The following is a 27,399-nucleotide window of genomic DNA, read 5'->3' as shown; positions in this document are numbered from 1 at the left end:
GCAATAAAATCCACGTTCTTGCCCTGTCAGTAACACTCTCTTTCTCAGGTTGGCAATTATACCCACGCAGTATATCATTTGACAGATAACGCCGGTTGCTCAACATTTCCACATATCTATATCCTGCTACACATGTGTGTTCTATTGAAAATTCATTCAAGCACACATGTATGCCATTGCAAAATACGCTGTTGGCCCATCAAGATTGCGACACACTTAGCCTCGTTCTCACAAGGAAAGTTGACCAATAGAAATACTCAGTACCCGTAACTCCAGCAAGTGGCCGTCAATTTCGTGTTTTGTGCTGTGTTTTGGGGTGTAATTTTCGTCGTTTCCCCCATTTTTCAAGATGGGTTTCGAGACTTGTGGACCTAACGAGGTTATGGTTGTGTCAGGTAGGTTGTGCATTTGCAAATGGCTAATCTGCGTTGTGTGTTGAGTGGCAGAACGTGAATGTGTGTGGCTCTTTCGCTCAGCATGTTCTGTGGAATCCGGGATAATCAGGTTACGATGGAGGCATTCGGAAAATGTTTTACGCATAGTATTCGCTTCTTCCTTTTTTTTCTTTTTTTTTTTCTTTTTTTTCAGTTAAAATGACAAAATGCAGCCAAAACATAATTACAGTGTAAAGTCACAAAGTGTTCTTGTCTTGGAACATCATTGCATTTATATGGTACAGCAATACGTCGTCATACGAAGGGCAGTGTTGGGTGGGGACATCGCATTATTGAATCACCATGGCGACATGGGAATTCATCTATACACAGCATCTGCCAATGTATATATTGATTCTTCATACTGAACACCGTGCGAACGTGGGTGTGCGTGCGCGCGTGCGTGTGTGTGTTTGTGTGTTCCTGCGTGTCAGTGTGTCTGAGTTCTGTGTTGCGTTGGGTACACATGTACGTGGATTAGCTGGTTCAGTTCCAGATATGTTAACCAGTGTACTATCATTGGACTGGTTGTTTTGTAATTGTATTGTTGAATATTTGCTAACTGTGGTTAATGGACTTTGCAGACATTGTGTAATGTGCCAATCATGTACAATCAGTTTAATGAGCTGGTCCATTTGTAGATGTTATTAAAAAATAAAATAAAACAACAACAACAACAAAAAAAACCACAAAAAACAACAACTAAACACATAGAAATGGCCCATTTGCAGACATGGTGCAACATATCAATGGACTGGTCCATTTTAAGATGGGTAACATGTGTAAATGAAAGTGAAAACAGTACCCATAAGATGATCAACAGAATACAACTCACAGTATAACGGACAATAAATGGTAGATGATGGTAATGCTGTGGTGGGCTTTCAAGGTCAGACCAGCATGTTGGATTTATCATCTTTATACATAAATAAGTAGGTAAGACCACATCTACTTCTTTCTCATTTTATTTTTTAAAGCAAATGTTGTGGAACTTATACTTATGGAATTGTCTGCTATGTCACTATGTGTGTGTGTGTGTGTGTGTGTGTGTGTGTGTGTTCAGGATGCTGCATAGGTCACTCCCGGTTCATTCCTGGTGGTCGCATTTTTGTTTGGCCTGGCATCCAGAAGCTGCAAAGGTGAGAAAACATGGAGTAGCTATAAACAGCTTGGAATAATTATAACAATTTTTTAAAAGGATTATTATTGTTATTATAATTATTATTGAAAAAAATATTTTGTAATTTGTTTTATATTAAATTTGTTTTATAAAGCACCTATGGTTGTTTCTTGGATAGGCAAGAGTGCTCTATAATAGTTTTGTATATAACTTATAAGTATCCTTCATTATTATTATTATTATTATCATTATTATCATTATCATCATCAATATTATTCTGGTCATAATATTGTTATAGCAGTTTTACTAGTAGTACAAGTAGATAGTAGAGCTCTGTTAGTATTATGTATGTGAATAGTAAGTGTATGGGTACATGATCACATGTACTCTCTTGATACATTTATAACACTGGGTGTAAATCAGTTTAGATAGTGAAATTTAGCTAATTTACTTTGTTGCGCAGTCTGAACTGTTGATCTAATATTCATTGATGTGTTATTGTGTCCGAGTTGTTATTTTTTCCTCCTCCAAAATAGAAGAAAAACTAAAGGTGTCTGTCACCCACACCACTATTACATCCATGTGCACGTGTACACACACACACACACACTCACACGCAGGCATGCAGGCACGCATACACACACACACACACACACACACACACACACACACCATCATCCTCATGCTGATGAGTTTGGATTGATTTAACAAAATTATGTTGGTTTTGGTGTATATGTATTTTTATGTCTTCATCTATGTTAACCTCTGTAAATTTCTGGAGTAGGTATAGATCTATCTCTTAAGAGGTGGTTCTTGCACCTGTGGTTTAGTGGATTGTTTACCTCAAGTTCACTCACATAGCTATCCATACCATCTCAGCATCAGTCAAACTTAATATGCCTCTACTTTCTATCATAGATATGTCAAAATTTCTGTACTTCAGAATCTTAAAGGTGTTGACATCCTGGATAGAAATTTCAAGCAAAATAAACTGTAGATTTGACACTTGTTGTATGATGCTGATGTTGACAAAAGTTTGTTCAGTCGGCAGGACGTTCAGTTTATCTTTTGATATTTACAAGCCAACTTGATTTAATTATACATGAGAGTGAATTGTAGCATCTGGTGGGTCAAACCAGATATGATCAGATGCACATCTGGATGGAACAGTTTGAGGACATAGAATGAAAATTAGAAAGCCTGGTTTCAAATGCGATATCTCGAGTCCATTAGAGAAGAAAGGACAGTTATATCAGGCATACAGTTGGCTCTCTCTCTCTCTCTTTAAAAAAAAAAAAAAAAAAAAAAAAAAAAATAGATGGGCGAGAAAATGGTTGAGACTAACCTGTAGGTGGTGACTTGTCCGATGAAGAGAGTATCCCGACATTTCAGGCCCTAGGCCCTTCTTCATGGGGAGAAAAATAGAGAATGGAGAAGAAAAGAGAGGGCAAAACCAAGACAGAGGTAAAACTCAGAACTGTGAGGAGTAATCAGGGAGAAAAAAAAGAAAAGAAAAAAAAGAACAGAGAAAAAGGTGAGCAATATTTACAAAGGAAAAGAAGGGGGGATGGTTAAACACTGGAGGGGGGGTGGGTGGAGGTGGAAAAAGAGGGTTGTGGTTCGCCAAAAGGTGAAAAGGTGTAAGAATATGTGTGCTGGTCAGTGTGTGTGTGTGTGTGTGTGTGTGTGCCTGTGCGTGTAAAGGGAGAGAAAGAAAACGGATAGATTTAATAGATGATTCAGATGGTAACCAGTTGCTGTATTTGAAGGGTTGAAAAATATAATCCTACAAATGCTACCTTTATTTGTTTTCTTTATGGATATATGTTCTTTGATTTTAAAAAAAATGAAAAGAAAGCCCAGTATCTGTTTAATCAGGTATACACCTCTCCAGCCTGTTAGATGTCTCTATGTGTGCAAAAAAGAAACAAAGGAAAAAGTGCAACTAGAAACCACAACCCCTTCCCCCCTTTTCACCCCCCACAACCCCCTGCTCCCAAGCCGTCTGTATCTAACAGTTTGCTCTGTTTTTGCCTGTCCCCCTTTTTTTTTATATATTGCGACCAAAAAAGACTTTGCTTGAACACCCTGACTCTGTTGATCGAGAGTCCTCAGGTGTACACTAAGCAAGGTGTGGCTGTGTCTGTCACCGGCATCGCACAAGTAAGTCGCTGGTGCTGCCGTCTAGGAGGTTTTGTCAGTTTGTTGGTTGGTCGGGATGTGGAGCTGGTTCCTTCTGTTGTCTATGGGCAGGATGCATGTTCCGGAGCCCTGTTATTGTGTTGTTTGGCCCCTGCCTTTTTCTCTTCATTTCAGTATTTCTCCTTTATGTTTGATAGTGAAACCACTGGTTGTTTGTTTCATCGTCGGTGCTGAACATGTTTAGTACTGGTTTGAGTCTTTTGTTGCTTGCTTTTTCTTCTTCTTCTTTTTAGTTTGTGAGGAGATTTTGCTCTAAAACGAACAGTTGTTATTGCAGTTTTTAGATTAAATTTTAAAGAACCAACGACAGGTGTTTTTTTTGTCAGTTTTGAATGTTTGACCCTTTGAAAGAAGTGATGGCACAGTATGTTGCCCAGTTTTTTTGTGTGTGTTTTTTTTTTTAACAGAAAAAATGGAATGGTTATTAAACTCTTGATGGTCATTATTTGGTCTGTGGAGAAAGATGTTGACAGTGTATGTAAAACTGATCACAAACATCAGCCAGTGTTTGACCAAACACGTAATCGTAGGTACAGAAGAATGAAAATCTGGATGGTAAGAGCTTCAGGCTTCATTTCAAAATTTTCAAACACAGCAGTTGACTTGTATGCATTTGTATACATTTTTAAACATGATATACTGTATTTAATTCATACTTTTGGTTCTGTGTTGTATTGATTCCTTGTTGTTATTACCTCCCCTGCTTCTTGTTTTCCCCCCTTGTTCCAAACACCACACTTTTTTTGTTGTGTTATGTTGTTTTTGTGATGTCCCACTTTGTGTAGCTCCTTACTCTGATACAGGTAACTGTCAGGATGGGGATATAGCACGCTGGTAGAGTTTTGAGTTTTTGGTGGTAGGAATGGAGAAGCCAGTCTGCCATGTTGACAGGACTTCAGTATGTTGGGACCACCCTGTCAGGGGACGGATAGCTTGGGTGGTGGGTGGTTGTGGGGGTAGGGAAGTTGGCTGCCGGAGGGGGTGATTGTTTTTGTGTGTCTGTGGGATGGAGATGATGAAGTTTGATGATGTAGACGCTCCAGTATGGAGCAGGTTCTTCTTGAAGTCTGACTGTTGTCACAGTTTTTAATGATATATATATCTTCTTTTTGAGTCTGATTATCGTCATATTCTTTATCTTCTCTTATTTGAGTCTGACTGTTGTCATAGTCTTTATCATCAATATTAAGCTGGGTATTACGTATCATACAGATAATTTGGATGATACAGCATTTTGTGTTAACTGTAAAACAGCTGTTTTATCATTAACTCAGAATGAAGAGAATCTTCTTTGTTACCGCATTCCTGGCAGAGGCACTCTTTTTCAAACCTAGGGTAGGCTCTCAAGGCCAGACTAGCATGTCAGGTTTTTGTTAAGGTCAGGTATGTGCTGCCATGTCAGGTTTATGTTAAGGTCAGGTATGTGCTGCCATGTCAGGTTTGTGCTGCCTTTTTTAAGAAAAATTCTTTTTTTTTTTTTTTTTTTGAATACACATGTGTAGTGTATACTTGTATATGGATCAGTCACATGCTTAGATAAAATCGAACATCGACTAATGTCATCAAATATAAAACTTGAGATTGTGAGTCATTAGACGCAAAGTGGTTTGTACGTAAATAGATTTATGTTGTTATGGCTCGTCCAGTATTTTTAAAGCCAGTAAAAATGTATCTTGAGAAAAACTTTATTCAAATATGATGCGTTGAGTAGTTAAGGAGGCCGCCATTTTCTGTAAGGTTGAGATGTCACAAGTTCAGAGACTTGTTTTCGCTTTTGGCTGACTTGCAAATCAGATCAAAATGAATTAAAAACAAACAAACAAACAAAAAAACAAACAAACTGTGCTTGGACTTCCCCAGAAAAACAGCCGCAAAAAACAACAAACCAAAACAAACACAGCACAAGTACAGTGTTGGAATGGATTTTGGTTTAGTTCCATATTATTTTGAGCCAAGATTATGGAAGAAGGGTTAAGACACAGACATGTCAAAGATGTGAATGCTGATGAGAAAACTACATGTTTGCCAACACCGTCGTGCCTGAAGAAGGCTTATTGTTGGTCTCTTGATGAGACAATGACTTGACTGTCACAGATTTTGAAAATGATGAAAGTGCGTTTCGCATCACAGAATACCCATCATTTCTTCTCACAGCTGTTCTGAACTGAGCAATCCTGGAAGTTGGCTTTGTGCACAGTTGATATGACATCACGATTGACCTCTTTGTCTCTTTTGTAGAGAGCCAAGTCCAGTATTGCTGCACCCTTTATTGCACCAGACTGATAGTTGAAATCAATATGGTTGTTTTAGTGCTCAGATATGTCCAGTTTAATGCATGGTTCAGTAGTTATTTACCCATTTGGCAGGTTTATTTAACATTATGCTGTTTCACTTTATGTCCTCTAACTTCTAAATTAGAACGGACACATTCTGAAGTTTCTTGAACTGTTCAGTGTGTAGATAAGTTGGATAAAAGCAGTGGATGGTAGAGAAACTAAAAAGAATGGAGTTACTGTTGTGTGACTCGATCATCAATGTGAGCAGAAATCAGCAAAACAAACATGGAATTATATGATTTGCATAAACAAAGTAACAATCGTTCTTGTGTAAAAAGTGTGAAGCATTGTGGTCTAAAACCACTCTTAAGTCACCAAGGTTTCCATGTTGTTGCTCAGAGTTCATGACTTAATAATAGGTAGTGCATAATAATTATCTCCCCGCCCTCCCCTCTGTTTGTTGTCTTTTGTGGTGGCTGTGTTGTTCTGTTCATGTGGTTTTGATGTGGACAAGCAGTGACAAATGGGTACAGACCTGTGTCATTGGCGATGTGATGTAGTGCATGACCTGTGATTGGAGTAGTGGTGTTAGCTGTTGTGTGTGTGTGTGTGTGTGTGTGTGTGTTTTGCAGGTTAAGCCTAAACACCATCACCCTCACCATTGAAAGCAGCAATGTCTACACCCAGTTAGGGGTGTCCATTTCCGTCACAGGTATTGCGCAGGTGAGAAGCGTTCACTTTTATTCTGTCCCAGGTTGATCAGTACAACAGGTAAAAATGAGAGGTTGTGCTGGCTTTGTTCGTTCACTGCCCCACCACTCCTCCCTTTACCGCCCCATACCCCCCCGCCACCTTCCTCATTTACCTGCCTTTCCATTGTCATCCCTTTTCTGCCTTCTTTTCCTGCATCTAGTTCAAACTTCCTTCACTGTCTGATTGTAGATTCAGCAACATGGGCACAGGTCGAATACACAGAGATAGGGTCAGCACCTCTGGTCATTGATAATTCAGACTGGTACGCTGTTAGGGCAGACACCTCTTGTTCAAGATAATTTCTGACTGGAACACTCAGCACACAAGGATTGTTGCTGTCAGTGTCAGGTTATCAGACGTTATTGTCAAGGTTGACACAGAGTGTACAGGACAGTGCTGTGTATGCTGGGCGATATAGTAGTTCCGTTGACACAGCACGCACATTAGTGTTGTGTCTGTGTCAGCTGATAAAATTTTACTTTGAAGTGGAGGGTTGGCCCAGTAGTGATGCACCTGACCAGGAGCAGGAAGCAAGTATCCATGGGCTTGAGTCCTGTGGGATTTTTACTTCCCCCTCCTCTTAAGACCTTGAGTGGTGGTATGGTTGCTAGGCTTTTTTTGGATGAGATGATCAGTGGAGTGATGGCCTAGAGGTAACCCGTCCGCCTAGGAAGCAAGAGAATCTGAGCGCGCTGGTTTGAATCACGGCTCAGCCGCCGATATTTTCTCCCCCTCCACTAGACCTTGAGTGGTGGTCTGGACGCTAGTCATTCGGATGAGACGATAAACCGAGGTCCCGTGTGCAGCATGCATTTAGCGCACCTAAAAGAACCCACGGCAACAAAAGGGTTGTTCCTGGCAAAATTCTGTAGAAAAATCCACTTCGATAGGAAAAACAAATAAAAACTACACGCAGGAAAAATACCAAAAAATGGGTGGCGCTGTAGTGTAGCGACGCGCTCTCCCTGGGGAGAGCAGCCCAAATTTCACACACAGAAATCTGTTGTGATTAAAAGAAACACAGATACAGATACAAACAAACCGAGGTGCCATGTGCAGCAAGCTCCTAGCACTGTGTTATTAGCCCTCAGAAGAGATCCCACATCAACAGAAGGGTTGTCCCTGGCGAAATTCTGAAGAAAAAAAATGACACTGATTGTAAAACAAATACACCTGCGAACAGGAAGGAAAATGTGGGTGGTGCTGCACGGTGGTGACACATTCTGTCAGGTGAGAACAGCCCAGATTTCACACAGAGAAATATGTTGTGGCAAAAAAATTAATACAGCACAGTGCAGTACTTACAATACAATACTTGGTACTTTGACACGGACAAAAAATGAACGTAGGATGGTGTTTGTCGGCTGAAGTTATACTCCTCTGCATGTGTTGTATTACGTTTTGTTAGAAAACAGTTTTCGGTTTGAAATTCAGGCCACTCTCCCTGGAGAGAGCATGTCGTCACAGTGCTGCACCATCAATATGTATGTTTTACTTTTTTTTAAACTTTTTTTTTCTTTTTTTTTTTTGTCTGTCTGCAAGTGTTTGTTTTTACAATCAAAGTGGATTTTTCTACAGGACTTTTGCCATTTACAGCCCTTTTGTTCCTGTGCGTTTTTATATGTGCGCGACATGCATGCTGCACAGGTTATCTCAGGTTCAACGTCTGATCTGAAAAACTGGCATCCTGATGCCTGCTCAAGGGCAAGTGAAGGGAGGAGTAAGAATCCCGGTTGGTATCTGGGACTCGAACGCTTGGACACTCGCTTCCCAGTCAAGCGCACGATGGTTAGGCCACCGCTGCACAAAACATGCTCACCTGTGTGATACGTGTCTGGGATACACAGATCATAGGGTAGTCTTGTCAGTCAGCCTGAGCCCTGGACAGGATGCGCATATTTGCACAGCTATGTGGGGCTTTTAAAATTTACATATATATATATATATATATATATATATATATATATATATATATATGTTGTCTTTTCTTTATGCCCCACTTTTCTTTTCCTTACCTTTTCTACACACCACAACCAGGAAGTAAACAGAAGCATAGAATGCCACTGCAAGGGCCCCTGGGTTGGGGAGAAATTCAGTCATACTATTCCAACCATACCTTCCTTCTTGGCTCACATGTGTCAACAAAGGGAGAGTTTATGTAAATGAATCCTCCACCACCATTTACCCTATTCTTCACCCTTCACCCCCTCTCACCCCCTACCCCCACACACATCCTCCTCTTCTCTCACTCTCTACCCCCCCCCCACCCCCCCCATGTCCTCCTACCTTCATTCCTTGCCCTTTCACCCCCACCACCCCCCTCTACAACCCCCCTCCCCCCCACCCAATCTTCCCTACCCTCCACCCCCACATACCCCTTCCTTCAACTCCCATTGATCCTTTATTACGGCTGACAACAAGAGTGACTGCTGACGGGAGAGGGGAAATGTTGTTGGCATTTGTTCATGCGAGAGAATTTGTCATGCGCCTTGAGGCGTTGTGTTCTCTGCTGACGATGCGGCAGTGTTGATGATGTTTGGGGGGAGGTACAGGATGTTTGAATGTACAGGGTGTGTTGTCATGTCGAGTCAAAACTTGCCTCCCTGTGTGTGTGTGGCATGCTTCACTGCGTGATGTGTCACGTAGATGAGAATCTGTCTCAGTCTGTGTTTGTCTCTGTCTGTCTGTCTCTCTCCCCCCCCCCCCCCTCGTACCCCTCGCCCGTGTCACTATTACTGTTGTTTTGAATGATTATATGACATAACTCCATCATTAGTCTGGGTTCTCTTTAATAAAAGTAATATTTTAAGAACTGACAAATGGACCTACTGTGGTTGGCTGGGCTGTAAGCAAAATGATTTGATTTGATTTGATTTCTCTGTCTGTCTGTCTGTGTTTTTGTCTCTCTCTCCCTCTTCAGCTTGTACGTTTTTCTTTTACTCTTAGTATAACATTTGAGTTAAAGTTCTCTCTCTCTCTGTACAGGAGAGGGACATTTGTTGTATTTTACACACACACACACACACACACACACATACACGCACACTCACACACACAGTCTATGTACCGGTAATGTATGTATATATATATATATATCTCATTACAGTTTTAAAAAGAATAATTTCTTGTTCATTATTTTCTCTGGGTATCTCTCTTTCTCTCTCTCTCTCTCTTAGTTATTTCTTGTTGGGGTTTCAAAAATATAATCACAGAACTGTAATGTTGCTTTTCATCAAAAGGATCTCTGGCTGTTTGTCATGACTAAGTAGAAACACGAGACCTGTGGGCAGGTATCACTTCTCATCAGTTGCAATACCAGGACTGAATAATAACTGGGTGAAGCATCCAAAGTTAGCGCTGTAGCTATGGTGATTGAGTGTTGTGGTACAGGAGGTGGTGACACAAGTGAAGGTGGTGTAGTTGGTGTTGTATGAATGCGTCATTCCAGTTCAGTTTGTTTTAACTCCTTAACTGCATAGCATTCATGAAAAAACAATTTGTGTGCCTCCCCTCCCCCCTCTCACCCCCCCCCACCCACCCCACCTCTCCACTCCCCCCCATCCAGTGTGTTGTAGACAGTGTTGGCTGCTCCCGTCACTACGATTGTGGTCTTTGTTGTAGAATGATGTGTAGTGTGTAGTCGGTATGGTTGTGTTTATTGTATGTAGGTGTTGATGTTGCTTCATTCATTATTTTATATTATTCATTTCTTTGTTCTTTTTATATTTTATTTTACTTGTGTGTGTGTGTGTGTGTGTGTGTGTGTGTGTGTGTGTGTGTGTGTGTGTGACGGAATGTCCAAAATTTGATGTGCTCAGAAAGATTTTTTTCTCCTAAACAGTACCAAGACCCGAGTCGGTTTTTGATTATTGTAATTTATTCAAAGGAGGAAGAGAAGTGTGTTTTACAGTGGGAAAATGTATGTAAAGAAAACAAAGGATTCATATTTTAGAATGATTTCAGAATTTAGATTAAAAAAAACAAAAAATGCTTGTAAGTTGTATAATCTCCCAGCGAATTTGCTATGTCGACTTTTTAAAAGTTTTCAGTAACTAAAGCATTGTCATAATTATATTGTTGATGTGTGTCCTTGATCCTCAGTGCCCCAGACTTTAGTGTTTCTTTGCTTAGTTTGCTTTTAAAGTTATTGTTTTTTTCTCAGTAACTCAAAGTATTTGTATTTGTATTTCTTTTTATCACAACAGATTTCTTTGAGTGAAATTCGGGCTGCTCTACCTAGGGAGAGAGCGTTGCTACAGTTGAGCGCCACACATTTTTTTGGGTATTTTTTCCTGCGTGCAGTTTTATTAGTTTTTTCTATTGAAGTGGATTTTTCTACAGAATTTTGCCAGGAACAACCGTTTTGTTGCGGTGGGTTCTTTTACCTGCGCTAAGTGCATGCTGCACACGGGACCTTGGTTTATCATCTTATCCGAATGACTAGCGTCCAGACCACCACTCATGGTCTAGTGAAGGGGGAGAAAGTATCGGCGGCTGAGCTGTGAATCAATCCAGCACGCTCAGATTCTCTGGCTTCCTAGGCGGACGTGTTACCTCCAGGCCATCACTCCATGTTTTCTCTGGTCATGCATGTGTTGCTAATGACTCGACTCTGTCTCTGCTCCATGCCCCAACAAGACAGTATCTTCACCCTTTCTTTGTTTAGTTGACGGGGGTTATTTTTATAACTGAAGCAATGCATGTGTTGCTTATGACCATGCTCCATGCCCCAACAGGAGTCTAAGGATGACAGTTTCTTGACTCTTTCTTTGCTTAGTTGACATTTTCAGGTTTTTATTTATTTATTTTTTTAAGTTTTTTTTTCTAAACGAAGCAAAGCAACACACATGTTGCTAATATCTATCCTCCACACCCCTACAGGAGTCAAAAGGATGACGGTTTCTTGACTCTAGCTTGGCCTAGTTGACTTTTTCAAGTGTTTTATTTATTTCATTTCATTTTTTGGTGAAATAAAACAACACACATGTTGCTAATATCTATCCTCCATGCCCCAGCAGCGGGTCACAGGAGTAAAAAAAAAAAAAAAGTGCTGATTGTTGATGTGGTGGTGGTGGTGGTGGTGCCCTGTGAACAGGTGAAGATCCAGGGCAGCAATGAGGACATGCTGCAGTCGGCCTGTGAGCTGTTCCTGGGCAAGTCTGAGCGGGAGATCAAGAATGTGGCCCAGGAGACTTTGGAGGGCCATCAGCGTGCCATCATGGGCAACATGACTGTGGAGGTGATGATGATCATGATGATGATGATATTTATCTGTTCCTTCTTCTTCTTCTTTGTTCGTGGGCTGAAACTCCCGCATTCACTTGTATGCACGCAAGTGGGCTTTTACGTTTATGACAGTTTTTACCCTGCCATGTAGGCAGCCATACTCTGTTTTTGGGGGTGTGCATGCTGGGTATGTTCTTGTTTCCATGACTCACTGAATGCTGACATGGATCACAGGATCTTTAACGTGTTTTTGATCTTCTGCTTGCACATACATATGAAGGGGGTTCAGACACTAACAGGTCTGCACATAGGTTGACCTGGGAGATCAGTTTGTTTTCTCAAGGTGGCATCACTGTGTTCGGACAAATCCATATACACTACACCCCATCAGCTAGGCAGATGCCTGACCAGCAGCATAACCCAGTGCGCGTAGTCAGGCCTTGAGTGCTTACATATGTATTTGTGTACCCATCACAGTGGATTTCATCTACAGAATTTTGCAAGAGGACAACACTTTTGTTGCCAAGGGTTCTTTTTCAGTGCGCCAAGTGCATGCTGCACATGGGACCTCGGTTTGTATTTGTATTTGTATTTGTATTCCTTTTTATCACAACAGATTTCTCTGTGTGAAATTCGGGCTGCTCTCCCCAGGGAGAGCGCGTCACTACACTACAGCGCCACCCCTTTTTTTGTATTTTTTCCTGTGTGCAGTTTTATTTGTTTTTCCTGTCGAAGTGGATTTTTCTACAGAATTTTGCCAGGAAGAACCCTTTTGTTGCCGTGGGTTCTTTAATGTGCGCTAAATGCATGCTGCACACGGGACCTCGGTTTATCATCTCATCCGAATGACTAGCGTCCAGACCACCACTGAAGGTCTAGTGGAGGGGGAGAAAATATTGGCGGCTGAGCCGTGATTCGAACCAGCGCCCTCAGATTCTCTCACTTCATAGGCAGGCGCGTTACCTCTAGGCCATCACTCCACTGTGACTTACCCGAAAGAATAGATGGTCAGTTTGATTTTCCATTCAAACTTGAGAGCAGGAATGGAACCCAGACCCTACCGGACACTGTATCGGCAGATAAGCGTCTTAACCATTCTGCCACCTTGCTCCTTGTTGTTCAGGAGATCTACAAAGACCGCAAGAAGTTCTCCAAGGCGGTGTTTGAAGTGGCCTCCTCAGACCTGGTCAACATGGGAATCTACGTGGTCAGCTACACCATCAAGGATATCCGCGATGATGAGGTCAGTGTGCTCTGCATGTTGCTGGGGGGACGGTTTTGGGGTGGGGGGGTCAGGTGGGGGTAGAGAGGGATCAAGGGCGGAGGAGAGGGGAGGAGGGTGAGGAATGGTGGTGATTGTGGACAGAAAGTGTTTGAATGGTTTATGAGATGTTTCGTTGAGGTATGCTTGAAACATGTCTCCAGGCACCATAATGTTGATGTTAGCATTATACAAAATGCATCGTTCACACGTTCCTTTTGTGCTTGAAACGCTGTCTTTAGCTCAGCGGATAACTCACACATGATGGCTTACACTTTTCTGGAAGTGAAATTATAGAGCAGCTATGTAAATGATAATGCTGTTATGTAAATGATAATAAAGGTTTATCATTTGTGAAGTTTTGCAAAGTTGATGGTGCCATATGTTCAGTGAGAAATTGAAATATTTGTGGGAAATTTGGAGAGATCTGAGATTTTTTTTTTTTTTTAAGCTTTCCAAGTAAGTGTTACTTTTCATCAAAGATTTAGTTGCATTTTGATTTGAACTCAACACAATGAGGTCCTTACAAGAACATGCATTGGTGAGCGCACTCACTTGTGAGCATGTGTGTGTGTTTGCGTGTGTGTGTGTGTGTGTGTGTGTGTTTGCATGTTCGTATGTGTGATGTGAATGAAGGTGGTGGGTGATGCTGAGGTTTGGCGCTCAAATAATAGCCTCTCAGGGGTCTTCCATATTTTTGTGTGTATGGCTGATGCTGCTAGTCATCCCACACCACCCATGCACAGCCCGTTTGAGGCAATCCCAGTACCATCAGTCCTCATGGAGATATCAGAGTGAGGTTGCCTTGAGGTCACCCGTCAGACTCTGACCCAGCACTGCTGCAGAGCCACATCAGTGGTTTGCAGTAAACGTACGCCTGTTCTGACTCAACATGTGCAAAGAGCTCCACATTACTGAGCCCCCAGTTGACAGCAGAAACTACTGCCTGTTAGTTGTGATGCCAGACCAAGCTGGTCCCCTGTAGTGTGGAGAGCATCACTCTGAGCCTGCAGTGACGGTGTCCTGAGTCTTCCATCACCTGCAGCACTTTTGCCATGAACTCTCCACAGGTGTGGGAGTAGAGAAAATGGAAACTGATGTCAAGGTGTTGGGCGTGAAGGGTGACAGAAATTGGAACAGATTTTCCTTGTTTATTTCATTACGCTGCTGGTCAGGCATCTGCTTGGCAGATGTGGTGTAGCGTATAAGGATTTGTCAGAACGCAGTGACGCCTCCTTGAGCTACTGAAACTGAAACTGAGAAGGATGGTGGACTGTTTGGATTAGTTAAGATTAGCGACTACTACATACATGACAGAGCGTGTTTGACGCTTCTTGTCATCGTGTGTCCTAGTTTGAACAAGGTACTCACAAAGACACACCAGTGAACTGAGTGACAACCATCTGAATCGTTTCTGTCTTCCCTTGTGAACCCATAGCACACAGCTCTGTTGGGACTGGGCAAACCAGCAATGGTATGTTTCCGAAGGGGCTAGAACTACCGTCCTGTCATCTGGCAGTCTGGTTTCTGTCTTCCCTTGTGAACCCATAGCACACAGCTCTGTTGGGACTGAGCAAACCAGCAATGGTAAGTTTCTGAAGGGGTTAGAACTACCGTCCTGTCATCTGGCAGTCTGTTCCCATAACCACTTGACCATGGTGGTTTATTGGATTTTACTGTCTTCACCACAACAGAAACCTTTTCAGCGGTCCCATACTGTGAGTGACGCATCAGGCAAGATCAGCAAAATAGGACCACAGTTCGTAACTCTGCCAGATATGAGAAAAGAAAGTGACCAGTCTGATGCAGAGTCTGCCCCAGCTGACCTCAGAGAACAGCCAGCCAGTGAGATCCAGAGCAGATTGTGCCATTCCCAGACAGATTCTGCAAGTGAAGAATGTAACAGACTGATTCATTATGATTCCATTTTTGAATCTTTCTTGATAGTCAGTCGTGTTTGACTATAACCATCAGAACAGCATAGGAGGCAGCTGCTGTTCTGACTATTTGGGCTAGAATTTTATTATAGTGGAGAGTGTCTTGCCCAAGTACATCCCCACTCTCTTGGCCAAGAGGGTTTTAGGACAGTCGGCGTTGGGATGGTTCCCAAAGGCCAACTAGCCCACAAGGCTGCAGCACTAAGAGCCAGTGCAGTTTTGCCTCCTAGTTTGAGAGTCATAGTCCTTCACAAAAGACTAAGCTGTAAATGGTTTCCCATTGACTGGAGAAACCATTGATCAGTGACTCTTTAACATTCCTTTTTAGATTCTGGAAGTGGAAAACGACTATAACAGGCCTTTAAAGAGATTCCCTTTTATATTCCTCAAGTTTAGAATGACCATAACAGACAGTGAATCTTTCAAATTCCCTTTATATTCTGCAAGTAGAGAATGACCATAACAGACTTTGAATCCTTAGGATTCCTTTATAGATTCTGCAAGTGGAGAATTACCATAACAGCCTTTGAAGGAATGTCCATTAATTTTATATATATCTGCAAGCAGAGAACGGCCATAACAGACTGAATTTTTTCAATCCCCCTTTCGATTCTGCAAATAAAGAATAACCGTAACAGACTGAATGGTTCAGTTCCATTCCCCATTAGATTCTGCAGGTAGAGAATGATAAAAACAGACTGTGAATCTTTTCAACCCCCCTTTAGAATCTGCAAGTAAAGAATAGCCATAACAATCTGTGAAGAAGATTCCTCTTTAGGTTCTCCAAGTAATCTTCAGATGGCACTGTTCAGTTTTCTCTCTGCAGAGTGGTCAGGTCAAGAAGAAGCTAATAATTCCTTGGCTCCGACGTGTTCGGCCACACACGATCTCAGGGCACTTGCACAGTGCGTGGTAAAACCAAACACCAAATGCTGATGAGCATGAACTAACTGCTGTATTTTCCAGGGTTACCTGAAAGCTCTAGGTATGAAGCGGACGGCAGAGGTGCAGCGAGACGCCCGCATGGGGGAGGCAGAAGCCCGGCGGGACGCAGGCATCAAGGTGAAGTGGAGGAGGAGGGAGGGTGTGGTGGTGGACCAGTGCAGTGTGTATGTGCTGGTCTCCCTTTGTAACAGCTTGTGGCATTGTTTCCCCCAGGAACCAAGAACAGATGGCTGCTGTTGTGACTGACGGCTTCTTTTTTTTTTTTTTTCGTTGCTGTGAGAGCGAGAAGATGTGGTGGCGGTGGTGTATAATCGTTATGGGATTGTGGTTTGGAAGTCCTGCTTTGGGTCAAACGTTACTGGCTTGCACCTCCTCCCCCCTGCCCCCACTCTCTGCTCCCCCCCCCCCTCTTTTTTTTTTATTGTACCGGAACAAGCTTGCTTTTTGTAAATACTACTCAGCTGAATGAAAAATTTAAAACCTTGTTTCGTGTTTGGTAGACAGGGTAGAAGTGGGAAATGAATGGAAAAAGAGAAGATATTTTGTAACGATCTAAGTAACTCCCTTTCCCTCGGTCTCTGCTTCTTTGTTTTGTTTTTGTTTTTTTGTTTACGCTTTTCTCCATTTTATGTTTCGTTATCCCAGTATTAACAAAACTGACAAGAGTTTATTAAAAAAAAAAAAAGAAAGAAAGAAAAGCAATGAGAAAAAAAACACAGTACACGAAGCGTGCCATCATCTGCTCTACTTCCTCTTTGTTTGATCACATCAGGTCCATCATGAGGCTTCCAAGGCATAGCCCATCATACACATCCCCCCAGTCTGTGCTCTGCTCTCACTGCATAGCTGCAGGGGAGACTGGGCCGTTGTGTGGTGTTGAAAACAACAACACTTGGCGTGTGATGTTAAAAACAACACAAACAGCATGATGCAGTAGTACTTGATGCTGTGTGTGTGTGTGTGTGTGTCTTCCCCCCCCCTGCCCCACCCTTCAGGGCTACCTGAAGTCCCTGGGAATGGCCCGAACGGCCCAGGTCAAACGAGATGCCCGCATGGGGGAGGCAGAGGCGCAACGCGATGCTGGTATCAAGGTAGCCTCCCTTGGCATGGAGGAGGAGGATGGAGGACGACGGAGGAGGAAGCACCTGTTGTGGTGTATCTGGTGTATGGAGAGGAGTGTTGTCTCGCTTAGGGGTGCAAGTGCTTTCGGAAAGTTAGGAAATCTGGTTTCGAAAAAGAACTTTTGGCATATTTTTTTTATTTGGTGTTGTTGACTGGTTGATGAAGCCATGGTGAGCATTTTGGGGGTGGGGGTGGGGGGTGGGGGGGTTGAAGGTTGGTTTTGTTAATTTGCAGCTTTAAGACAGAATGATTAAGTGTCTTTAGTGTGTTAAAAAATAAGTAAAGAAAATAAAGATGGATGACTCACCTGCACAAAGTGCTGCGTTTGCTGCATGTCAGTATTAAAATGAAAGTTCTGAATCAGACTTGAGTAAACTTGAAAATAAACTAACAGTAGAGACACAATTTATGGCTCTTTCTGTGGAAAGTATTCAGCAAGTTTTTTTAGTGAAGCATCAAAGTCAGAACATAATGTTAAAGGTTGATAAAACTTATCACAGGCTCAGGCTGAAATTTCATTGGAGTTGACTGGAAAATTTTGCCTGGACATTTAACAGTGAAACCCCAATCAGTGTGTAAACGTTCAGCTATAAAGTCAGTTTTACAAATCTCTGACACTTAGTAATTGGTCTTGATATGAGATTATTTTTAATCAACTAACACAGCTTAATACCTTGCTTTTGCAGTAACTGGTTTTGTTTCTTTAATGTAATAATCTGTGTGATGTTCTGCTTTTGAGAATCAGAGATTTTTTGTAGTCATGAATTTTCTCAAAATGGTTATCATGTTTTCTCCTTCGGTTTGGCAAAGCTTTGGCAGATCCATTGTGAGGATTTCAGCTTTGTGCTAGTTACTTGCACCCCTGCGGACATCCGTGCTAAACCCTGGCTGTGATGTTGTCATGTCTCTCAACAAACAGATGCACTTGTGTCTCCCTGTCTGGATAAAGTTTGCATCGTGATTCTGGTCTCTCCTCATTGTTTGATACGTTGTCATCTGTAACTGTGAACCTGACGTGTGTGTATGTGTGTAGCACTGACGATTTACCGAAGTGTAATTGATTAAATTTTTTAAATGGTTGAGTTGTGTAATTACTAGCTAATTGTTCTTTCTCTTTTTGGAATGCCCACAGTGACTGACCTTCTGTGGCATACTGCTCTTCTTTAACAAGTCAGTTCTCCTTCTAAGTCTTTTCAACAAATACCCTTTTTGAATTAAAAAAAAAAATCTTTCTTTTTTTTATGTGTAATTACCTTCATTCTTCAAATAAAACTAAGGTAGTTTCTTTCTTTTTGATGTTCTCTTTTGTTTGTTAATAATGTGATGATAACACAAGCCACAAAAAGAAAAAGAAAAAAAGAAGAAGAAAGGTTGAGTCTTATTCTTTTAGTATGAAGCTATTTCATGTGTAACACAGTTGCCAGAAAAAAAATGTAGAAAGAAAAATTAAGTTCTGTGCATGTGCATATCATTTTTCTTTTAGGAGGTGGTGGTGGGAGTGGACTATTATGCAAGCATGTTTTGTTTTTTTACATAAAAAAATATTTAATGTTCTCCAATTGGATTCCCCAAACAGTTGAATTCCAGTGTTTCATTGGACAAGTTATCAACAGTCTCTGCAACAGAAAACATAGACTTTTTAAAAAAAACAAAACTTTTTTCTGCCTGCAGAGCATTCAGTTTTATAATTTGTTATTACATTTGATATCATTTGTGGTTTATGAGGGGGGCGGGGCAGGGTGGAGGGGGGGGGGGGGTTAACTAGGTTTCCTTGCACTGTGGTTGTGGTGACAGTACTGATGAGTTTCTGTATTGCATGCAGTCTCCCTGTATTATCTTGTATGTCCATAAGTGTGGATTAATTTGTGGTGTGCTCTGTTAAACGCGTAGCCTCTTCTTCTCCTGGTTTGGTCAGTGCCACTCAGTTTCTGACAACAAGTTTCATGTTGTATGTCTTTGTTTTGTTTTTTTCACCATCAAGGGCAAAGTGTTGACCCTCTCTATTAGAGGAGGGGGTGGGAGGGGAGTGGGGGTCAGGTTAGATCAGAGCATTTTGGTAGCTCCAGACTGACAGAGGAGGGGTTAGTGCAGACACATGTTGGACTCATCCTATTTGAGGGGGGTCAGGTTAGATCAGAGCATTTTGGTAGCTCCAGACTGACAGAGGAGGGGTTAGTGCAGACACATGTTGGACTCATCCTATTTGAGGGGGGTCAGGTTAGATCAGAGCATTTTGGTAGCTCCAGACTGACAGAGGAGGGGTTAGTGCAGACGTTATGTTGGACTCATCCTATTTGAGGGGGGTCAGGTTAGATCAGAGCATTTTGGTAGCTCCAGACTGACAGAGGAGGGGTTAGTGCAGACGTTATGTTGGACTCTCCCTTGTTTAATGGGGGCGGGGTCCAGGAGGAGGAGGGGTGGGGGTGGTGGAGGGAAGGGGGGGGGGGATGGAAGCATGGCAGATTGTGTGACAGAGATGGTGATCCTGTTTTTGGATCTGAATTCAGGCAGTTCATTCAAAGAAATCTTTTCATGGGTAGAAATGACTGAAGGAAAGGTGGAAATTGTCTGAAGGAATTGGTTGGTTATAAAAGTTACAAAAATAAAAAAAAAGAAATGAAAAAAAAAAGAAGTATAATATATCTGTGCCTGGAACTTACTGGCTTTTTATTTAAGTGTTGAGAGCAGCAGGAATTGTCCCTTTCCATGCTGAAGAGACACACTATTGAAAACAACTATAAAAAAAAAAAAAAAAAAGAAAAAAAAAGATAATGATGCAGTTATCTCAGTCTCTACCCCAATCATTCCAAATCATTAAAAACAAAACATAACCCTAATTACTCCCCCACCCTAAAAAAAAAAAACGGTATGGCTGCCTACATGGCGGGGTATAAATGGTCATACAGGTAAAAGCCCACTCGAACAAAGTAAGAATTGGAGATGCAGCCCATGGATGCAGAAGAACACAAATTGGGCGGAAAATATTATGCATTCATATTCGTAAAGTATTGTGCATGAATGTAACGAGCATGCAGTTGTTTTTGTATTCTGTACTTACCCTTGGTGGGGATGGTATCATGTCGTTGCACACCTGTCCTGTTGATTGTGAATTGTCTTTACTTTTTCTTCTGTCCACCTCCTTCTAACCTGACTGAGTGGATTTTTACTTCTTTTCACCTGATCACACTTTTGTGATGACCATGAGTAAAAAAAAAAAAAAAAAAAAAGACAAAAAAAAGACAAAGAATGTTCTTTGATTTGGGTTGTACCTCTTTAATTTTACCTTTTTTTTTTTTTTTTTTTTTACTTCAGTCACTTGGGTTTATTTCTGTCATGGTATTTATTTAACTTTTTTTTTCTTTTTTCTTTTTTTTTTAAAGTTCAGTTACTTTCAGTCTGCCAATGGTATTTTGTCTTTATTTCTTTTTCTTCTCCCTTGTTGATGATAGAGGAAGGAGAAGGGTTATGAATGAATGGCCAGAATCATTTTGAAATGCTTTTGTTGTGCTTCATGACAAGATAGCTGCTGTTACACCAAATGCCCCACAGATTGGTGGAGATTATAGAAATTGTGATCAGAGTCAATGTGGGCAAGGAGTTAACGTGTTGACGACAGTTTCTTCTCCTTCTTCTGCGTTCGTGGGCTGCAACTCCCACGTTCACTCGTATATACACGAGTGGGTTTTTACGTGTATGACCGTTTTTACCCCGCCATGTAGGCAGCCATACTCTGCTTTCGGGGGTGTTCATGCTGGGTATTTACTTGTTTCCATAACCCACCGAACGCTGACATGGATTACAGGATCTTTTATGTGCGTATTTGATCTTTTGCTTGCGTGTACACACGAAGGGGGTTCAGGCACTAGCAGGTCTGCACACATGTTGACCTGGGAGATCGGAAAAATCTCCACCCTTTACCCACCAGGCGCTGTCACCGAGATTCGAACCCGGGACCCTCAGATTGAAAGTCCAACGATTTAACCATTCGGCTATTGCGCCTGTCAACGACAGTTTCAAAACAGAACAAACAGAACAAGCTTGGCTTCTACCAGTGTGTTACCAGTGACTTGGTTTTGCTCCACATTGACTGTAAGACTAGTTTTTCCCTTCAGCAATGCACACCAGCATCTGCTTTAGTGCTAACAGCTGTTGGCAGTAGTTGCAGCAGCAGTAATAATGGACAGCAGCCTTATAAACCATGATCCTGAAAATGTGATGATTATTTTCATTATTATTTTTTAGATGTGGAAATTATTGTTTTGATTGTTCAGAGTTTGGTATTGCTGTGGTTTTTTTTGGTTTTTTGACTCACTTGTGTAAACAAAGTGAGTCTATGTTTTAACCCGGTGTTTGGTTGTCTGTGTGTGTGTGTGTGTGTGTGTGTGTGTGTGTGTGTGTGTCTCCCTGTGTCCGTGTGTCTGTGGTAAACTTTAACACTGACATTTTCTCTGCAAATACTTTGTCAGTTGACACCAAATTTGGCATAAAAATAGGAAAAATTCAGTTCTTTCCAGTCATCTTGTTTAAAACAATATTGCACCTCTGAGATGGGCACAAAAATTTTTTTAAAAAAGAAGCCTAATTATATGCAAACTGCATTTACTGATATATTTATATTTTTTGTATTCTCTAAACTTGGCACTTTGACCTCTTATTCTGACACAACAACAAGAGGAGTCATTATTATCATTTTTTGTTCAAACAGGAACTTCTTTTGCTGAGCATGGAATTTTTATTTATTTTGCAAACGTTTTGGTGCAGATAGTAAAAAAGGGAAATTACTCTTTAATTAATGCTAGGGGACTTAATTTATCACAAGTGAGTCTTGAAGGCCTTGCCTCTCTTGTCATTATTGTTTTTTAGATGTGGAAATTATTGTTTTGATTGTTCAGAGTTTGGTATTGCTGTGGGTTTTGTTTTTTTTGTGTGTGTTTTTTAATTACCGGTATGTTGTAGTACCAGTATTTGTGAAATGTGTGGAAGAAGAAGTGGCAGTTGCTTATAACAAATAATAGTGCAGTTTTTGAAAGTAATTCTGCATTGTAAGTGTGTGTGTGTGTGTGTGTGTGTGTGGTTCGTCCGTCGGGATCGACGAGGACCATCTAGTCATCCTGGGGGTGGGTGGGTTGGGCTCTGTGGGTGCGCAGATGACTGGTCAGGCCAATCCGCACCCGGAAGGTTAAGCATTGTAAGTAAGCAAGTGATAAAGAAGAAGACCAAAAAAAAAAAAAAAAAAAAAAAAAAGACTATGACTTCTACAGTCAGAGATCATGCAGCCATAGAAATAGCGGAAGTGGGAGACTGTAGAAACTGCAGCATTCACAACAGCATGACTTTTGCTTTTACATATCGCAATAGATTAGAAGTTTTCCACAGCTTTTATGCTTTGCAATAAAAATAAATCAAAAGGAAAACAGTAGCTTGTAAAATGGAAAAGGATGAACAGATTGATTTTTCAAATAAACTGAATGATTTCTACTGTCGCTTTGAAAGGAATAATCTGGGAAGGGAACTGGATAGTGTTATCTCACAGTTGCAGGAAAAGATCAAAGATAGGAACACAGGTGAAGACTTTGAGATCGATGCAAAAGTTGTTGAATCTTTATTTTTAAAACTGAATGTCACGAAGGCAATTGGCTCTGACAGTATCTGCGGAAAATTACTGAAAACATGTGCTTCCCAGTTGTGTGACGTGTTCTGTAAAATTTTCAACTGGTCTCTGAAGGACTGCTCTGTCCCCAGCATCTGGAAAAAATCTACTATCTGTCCTATCCCCAAGAAAAAGAACCCAGCCGCACTAAATGATTACCGTCCTGTTGCCCTGACTTCAGTAGTGATGAAATGCTTTGAAAAAATTATTCTCCGACGTCTTCTTTCTTTCACTGAACAGCAGCTTGACTCTCTTCAGTTTGCTTGTAAAGCACACAGAAGTACTGACGATGCTATCCTAACTCTCCTTCATAATGCTTTCCTTCATTTGAATAACATGGGATCTTTCGTTCGTATCCTTTTTGGTTGACTTCTCTTCTGCTTTTAACACAATACAACCTCATCTCCTTGCCCTCAAACTGCTAGGCATGGATGTTGATCCGAAGCTTACTCTTTGGATAATAAGTTTTCTTGTCAATAGAACTCAGTCCGTCCGCTTTCATTCTGCCCACTCTTCTCTAAAATCTACTTCTACTGGTGCACCCCAAGGTACAGTGCTGTCCCCTGTTCTTTTTACACTGTACACAAATGACTGCAGAGGCACGGAGGAAACTCCTGTCATAAAATATTCTGATGATTCAGCAATTGAAGATCTGTCCAACTCTGATGTTATTTATTTCAGTGAAATTAAAAAGTTCTGTTCCTGGTGTGAGAAAAACTATCTGGATCTCAACGTATTGAAAACAAAAGAAATGTTAATAGATTTTCAGAAAGACCCCTTGCCTGTAGCTGACCTTGTTATTGATGGTTAAACAGTGGAGAGGGTCAATGAATATAGATATTTAGGGACCATCTTAGACAATAAGCTGACTTTTGACAGAAATGTTGATTCCATTCATAAGAAATGTCAGTCTAGAATATTTTGTTTACAGAAGCTTAGAAATGTTGGTATAAATTCAAATATTCTTCAAAGTTATTATCGATGTTGTATCGAGTCCGTGCTTACAGTTTCATTTATGTGCTGGTATGGAAGTTTGGGAGTGAGGAGTAAGCGTGTTTTGAACGATGTCATGAGTGTATGCAGTAAAATTGTGGGAGTGAAACAAGCTAGTATGCAAGAGCTGTATGAAAGTCGAGTGGTTAAAAAAAGCAGGCAGATAGCAACTGACGACACCCATATTTTAGCAAAGTATTATGAGCTATTGCCATCAGGACGATGCTACAGAACTTTTAAGTTGAAATCCAGAGCTCCTAAGACTTTTATTCCACGTTCAATCCACCTTTTAAATTCTTGAGAACTGTGTCCGTGCATGATAGGCTGTACCTTGTTCTAGTTGTGGTGTGTGTGTGTGTGTGTGTGTGTGTGTGTGTTTACTGAGCTTAAAATGTGACAACTGGTTATAAAGAATGTGCAATATGTAGGAAGAATAATGTGCAATATGCAGGATGAATGTACAATGAATATGTCTAATGCTAACGTCCATATTATAAATATATTTCTGTTTAATAATTACGATGTAATAATTAATTGCAATGTTTTTAAAAGCGAATATGTGAAATGCTTTTATTTGAGAACATATGTTTATTACTCTTAATCAAGTTATCCGCACGTGTGGGGTGGGGGGGGGGGGGGGGGGGGGTGCAGTGCGGGTGTGTGCTGATCATCTGGTTGTGGTTTTCCACAATTCATCTTCATTCTTATCTTATCTGTCTATCATAATCAATGTGCAGTATAGTAGGCTATGTTTTTAATTATATTCAAATAATTTTTCTTAATTTTTTCTGTTTTTACATTAAGAATACTAGTTATTACCTGCAGTGTGTGGATGTATGTATGAAACGATGTATGTGATATTTTTTTACATTTGTATCTTCGTAATATTTGTAGGGGCTGTTGTTGGCTTTTACAGTTATGGTCCCCATGTTGTTTACTTGTTTATATTGTGATAATGCACCTGACCAAATTTCTCCAGTTGGAGATAATAAAGTTATTCTTATCTTATCTTATCTTATCAAAGGCTTATACCACACCCGGGGTATCAAAGACTTCTCAGCTGACTTCCTCCCTCCCTCATCCCTCTCCCCACCCCTTCCCCTGCACCCCATTCTCTGAACAGGAATCCTTGGCAGAGGAGAAACGGATGCAGGCGCGGTATCTGAACGACATTGAGATCTCCAAGGCGCAGCGAGATTTTGAACTGAAGAAAGCGGCATACGACATGGAGGTGCAGACCACCAAGGCCCAGGCTGACCTTGCCTACGATCTGCAGGTACCCAGCATCGGGGGATTGATATCAGAAATAACAAGAGAAATAGCATTAGAATAGAATAGGATACGTCTTTATTACCAAGTGTTCTGGGGGTCACAGGGACTAGTTCAAGCGGCAACTTAAAAGCAGACAATCACTCTACACAAAAAAGAACATTAGACATGATTAAACTTAGCAATAAACGTATTAGACATTCTTATTAAAGCATTACACATATTCACTTAAAAACATTGCAAAGAATGATTATAAATATACATGCATTTTTTGAAAGACATTAACATTGCACATATCGCACACTCAGCCTGCACATTGTCATATACATGCTTCATCAGTTATTGATATGCATAGGTAAAAAAAATCCAAAAAATCTGTGCCTTTTCGTTCATTTTTTAATTTTTAATTTTTTTTTATTAATATAGATATAATTGGCCAGTTTCTGGGGAAAGTAAGGGGATGATAATTGTATCCAACTAAAACCACTGTGACAGGAGAGAATGTAGCCACTGTACTGACTGTATGGGCTAGAATATTAAAAGTGGAGAGTGTCTTGCCCAAGCAAATAGATTTGTATTTGTATTTCTCTTTCTATCACAACAGATTTATCTGTGTGAAATTCGGGCTGCTCTCCCCAGGGAGAGCGCGTCGCTATACTACAGCGCCACCCATTTTTTTGTATTTTTTCCTGTGTGCAGTTTTTTTAATTTGTTTTTCCTACCGAAGTGGATTTTTCTATAGAATTTTGCCAGGAACAACCCTTTTGTTGCCGTGGGTTCTTTTACGTGCGCTAAGTGCATGCTAGCACACAGGACCTCGGTTTATCGTCTCATCCGAATGACTAGCGTCCAGACCACCACTCAAGGTCTAGTGGAGGGGGAGAAAATATCTGGGCGGCTGAGCCGTGATTCGAACCAGCGCGCTCAGATTCTCTCACTTCCTAGGCGGACGCGTTACCTCTAGGCCATCACCCCACTCTCACTCTCTCTCTCTCTCTCAGCCAAGAGAGCTTTGGGACAGTCAGCGTTGGGAATAAGGGAAAAAATCTGCCAGCAAAGAGTGAGTAAATTCACTTAAACCCTGCACAGACAGTTTCAGTGTTCATCTCAAAGAGACGTCACTTTGTTAGGAAAAATTCATATATGCCACACCACATCTGCTGGGCAGATGCCTGACCAGCAGCATAACCCAACGTGCTTAATCAGGTCTTGAGTGCATGCTCATATTTGTGGACCTTAGTGCAGTGATGGCCTAGAGGTAATGCGTCCGCCTAGGAAGCGAGAGAATCTGAGCGCGCTGGTTCGAATCACGGCTCAGCCACCGATATTTTCTCCCCCTCCACTAGACCTTGAGTGGTAGTCTGGACGCTAGTCATTCGGATGAGACGATAAACCGAGGTCCCGTGTGCAGCATGCACTTAGCGCACGTAAAAGAACCCACGGCAACAAAAGGGTTGTTCCTGGCAAAATTCTGTAGAAAAATCCACTTCGATAGGAAAAACGAACAAAACTGCACGCAGGAAAAAATACAAAAAAATGGGTGGCGCTGTAGTGTAGCGACGCGCTCTCCTTGGGGAGAGCAGCCCGAATTTCATGCAGAGAAATCTGTTGTGATAAAAAGAAATACAAATACAAATACAAAAATACCTATCCGAGTGGATTTCTTCCACATAATTTTTCCAGAGGACAGCACTCTCGCTGCCATGGGTCCTTTTTCAGTGCGCCAAGTGTGTGCTGCACAGAGGACCTCCTTGATTTATCGTCTTATCCTAATGACCAGACGCTCAATTTGATTTTCCAGTCGAAACTTGGGAGAAATGGTGAGAGCAGGTTTCGAACCCACACCTTCACAGACTCTCTATGTTGGCAGCTGAGCGTCTTAACCATTCTGCCACCTTCCTCCTAACAAGCACTCAGAGGAAGATAAACCCAACTCCCATGCCCCCAACTCTGGCCCTTTGCACACACACACACACACACACACACACACACACACACACACTATTCTTGTACATATATGCATTTTGTTTGTTATTGTTGCTTTTCATCTGCTTGTCTCTCTCTCTCTCTCTCTCTCTCTTTAACTACGTGGTCAGATAGGTTTAACAATTTTCTTCTGTAGCCAGTGGTGGAATGTGTTGCATAGTGATTTGATAGATGAATGAACGGATTTATTATGTGTTGGGTGGCCTGGCCTGTTCGTTACTATCA

The 27,399-nt window shown here is 41.3% G+C and overlaps 1 protein-coding gene across 3 annotated transcripts in view; it reads left to right on the top strand.

Moving 5' to 3' along the window:
• Positions 1-237: 237 nt before the first annotated feature.
• LOC143289987 (flotillin-1-like) overlaps positions 238-27,399 on the top strand; it is a 42,637-nt gene continuing 15,475 nt past the window's right edge. For 2 of the 3 annotated variants that reach the window (XM_076599283.1, XM_076599281.1), the window contains exons 1-7: positions 239-395; positions 1,498-1,573; positions 6,665-6,755; positions 11,881-12,024; positions 13,135-13,254; positions 16,176-16,271; positions 25,043-25,195. In XM_076599283.1, coding sequence (XP_076455398.1) covers positions 350-395; positions 1,498-1,573; positions 6,665-6,755; positions 11,881-12,024; positions 13,135-13,254; positions 16,176-16,271; positions 25,043-25,195 — 726 coding nt within the window. In that variant the 5' untranslated portion in view covers positions 239-349. Of the gene's footprint in view, positions 396-1,497; positions 1,574-6,664; positions 6,756-11,880; positions 12,025-13,134; positions 13,255-16,175; positions 16,272-17,149; positions 17,246-25,042; positions 25,196-27,399 lie in introns of all 3 variants that reach the window. The other variant, XM_076599282.1, reaches the window with a different exon arrangement.

This window comes from Babylonia areolata, chromosome 14 (assembly GCF_041734735.1).
Source record: "Babylonia areolata isolate BAREFJ2019XMU chromosome 14, ASM4173473v1, whole genome shotgun sequence".
Lineage (NCBI taxonomy): Eukaryota > Metazoa > Mollusca > Gastropoda > Neogastropoda > Buccinidae > Babylonia > Babylonia areolata.
Note: the sequence above shows the minus strand (reverse complement) of the source record. Positions and strands in the feature narration are given on the sequence as shown.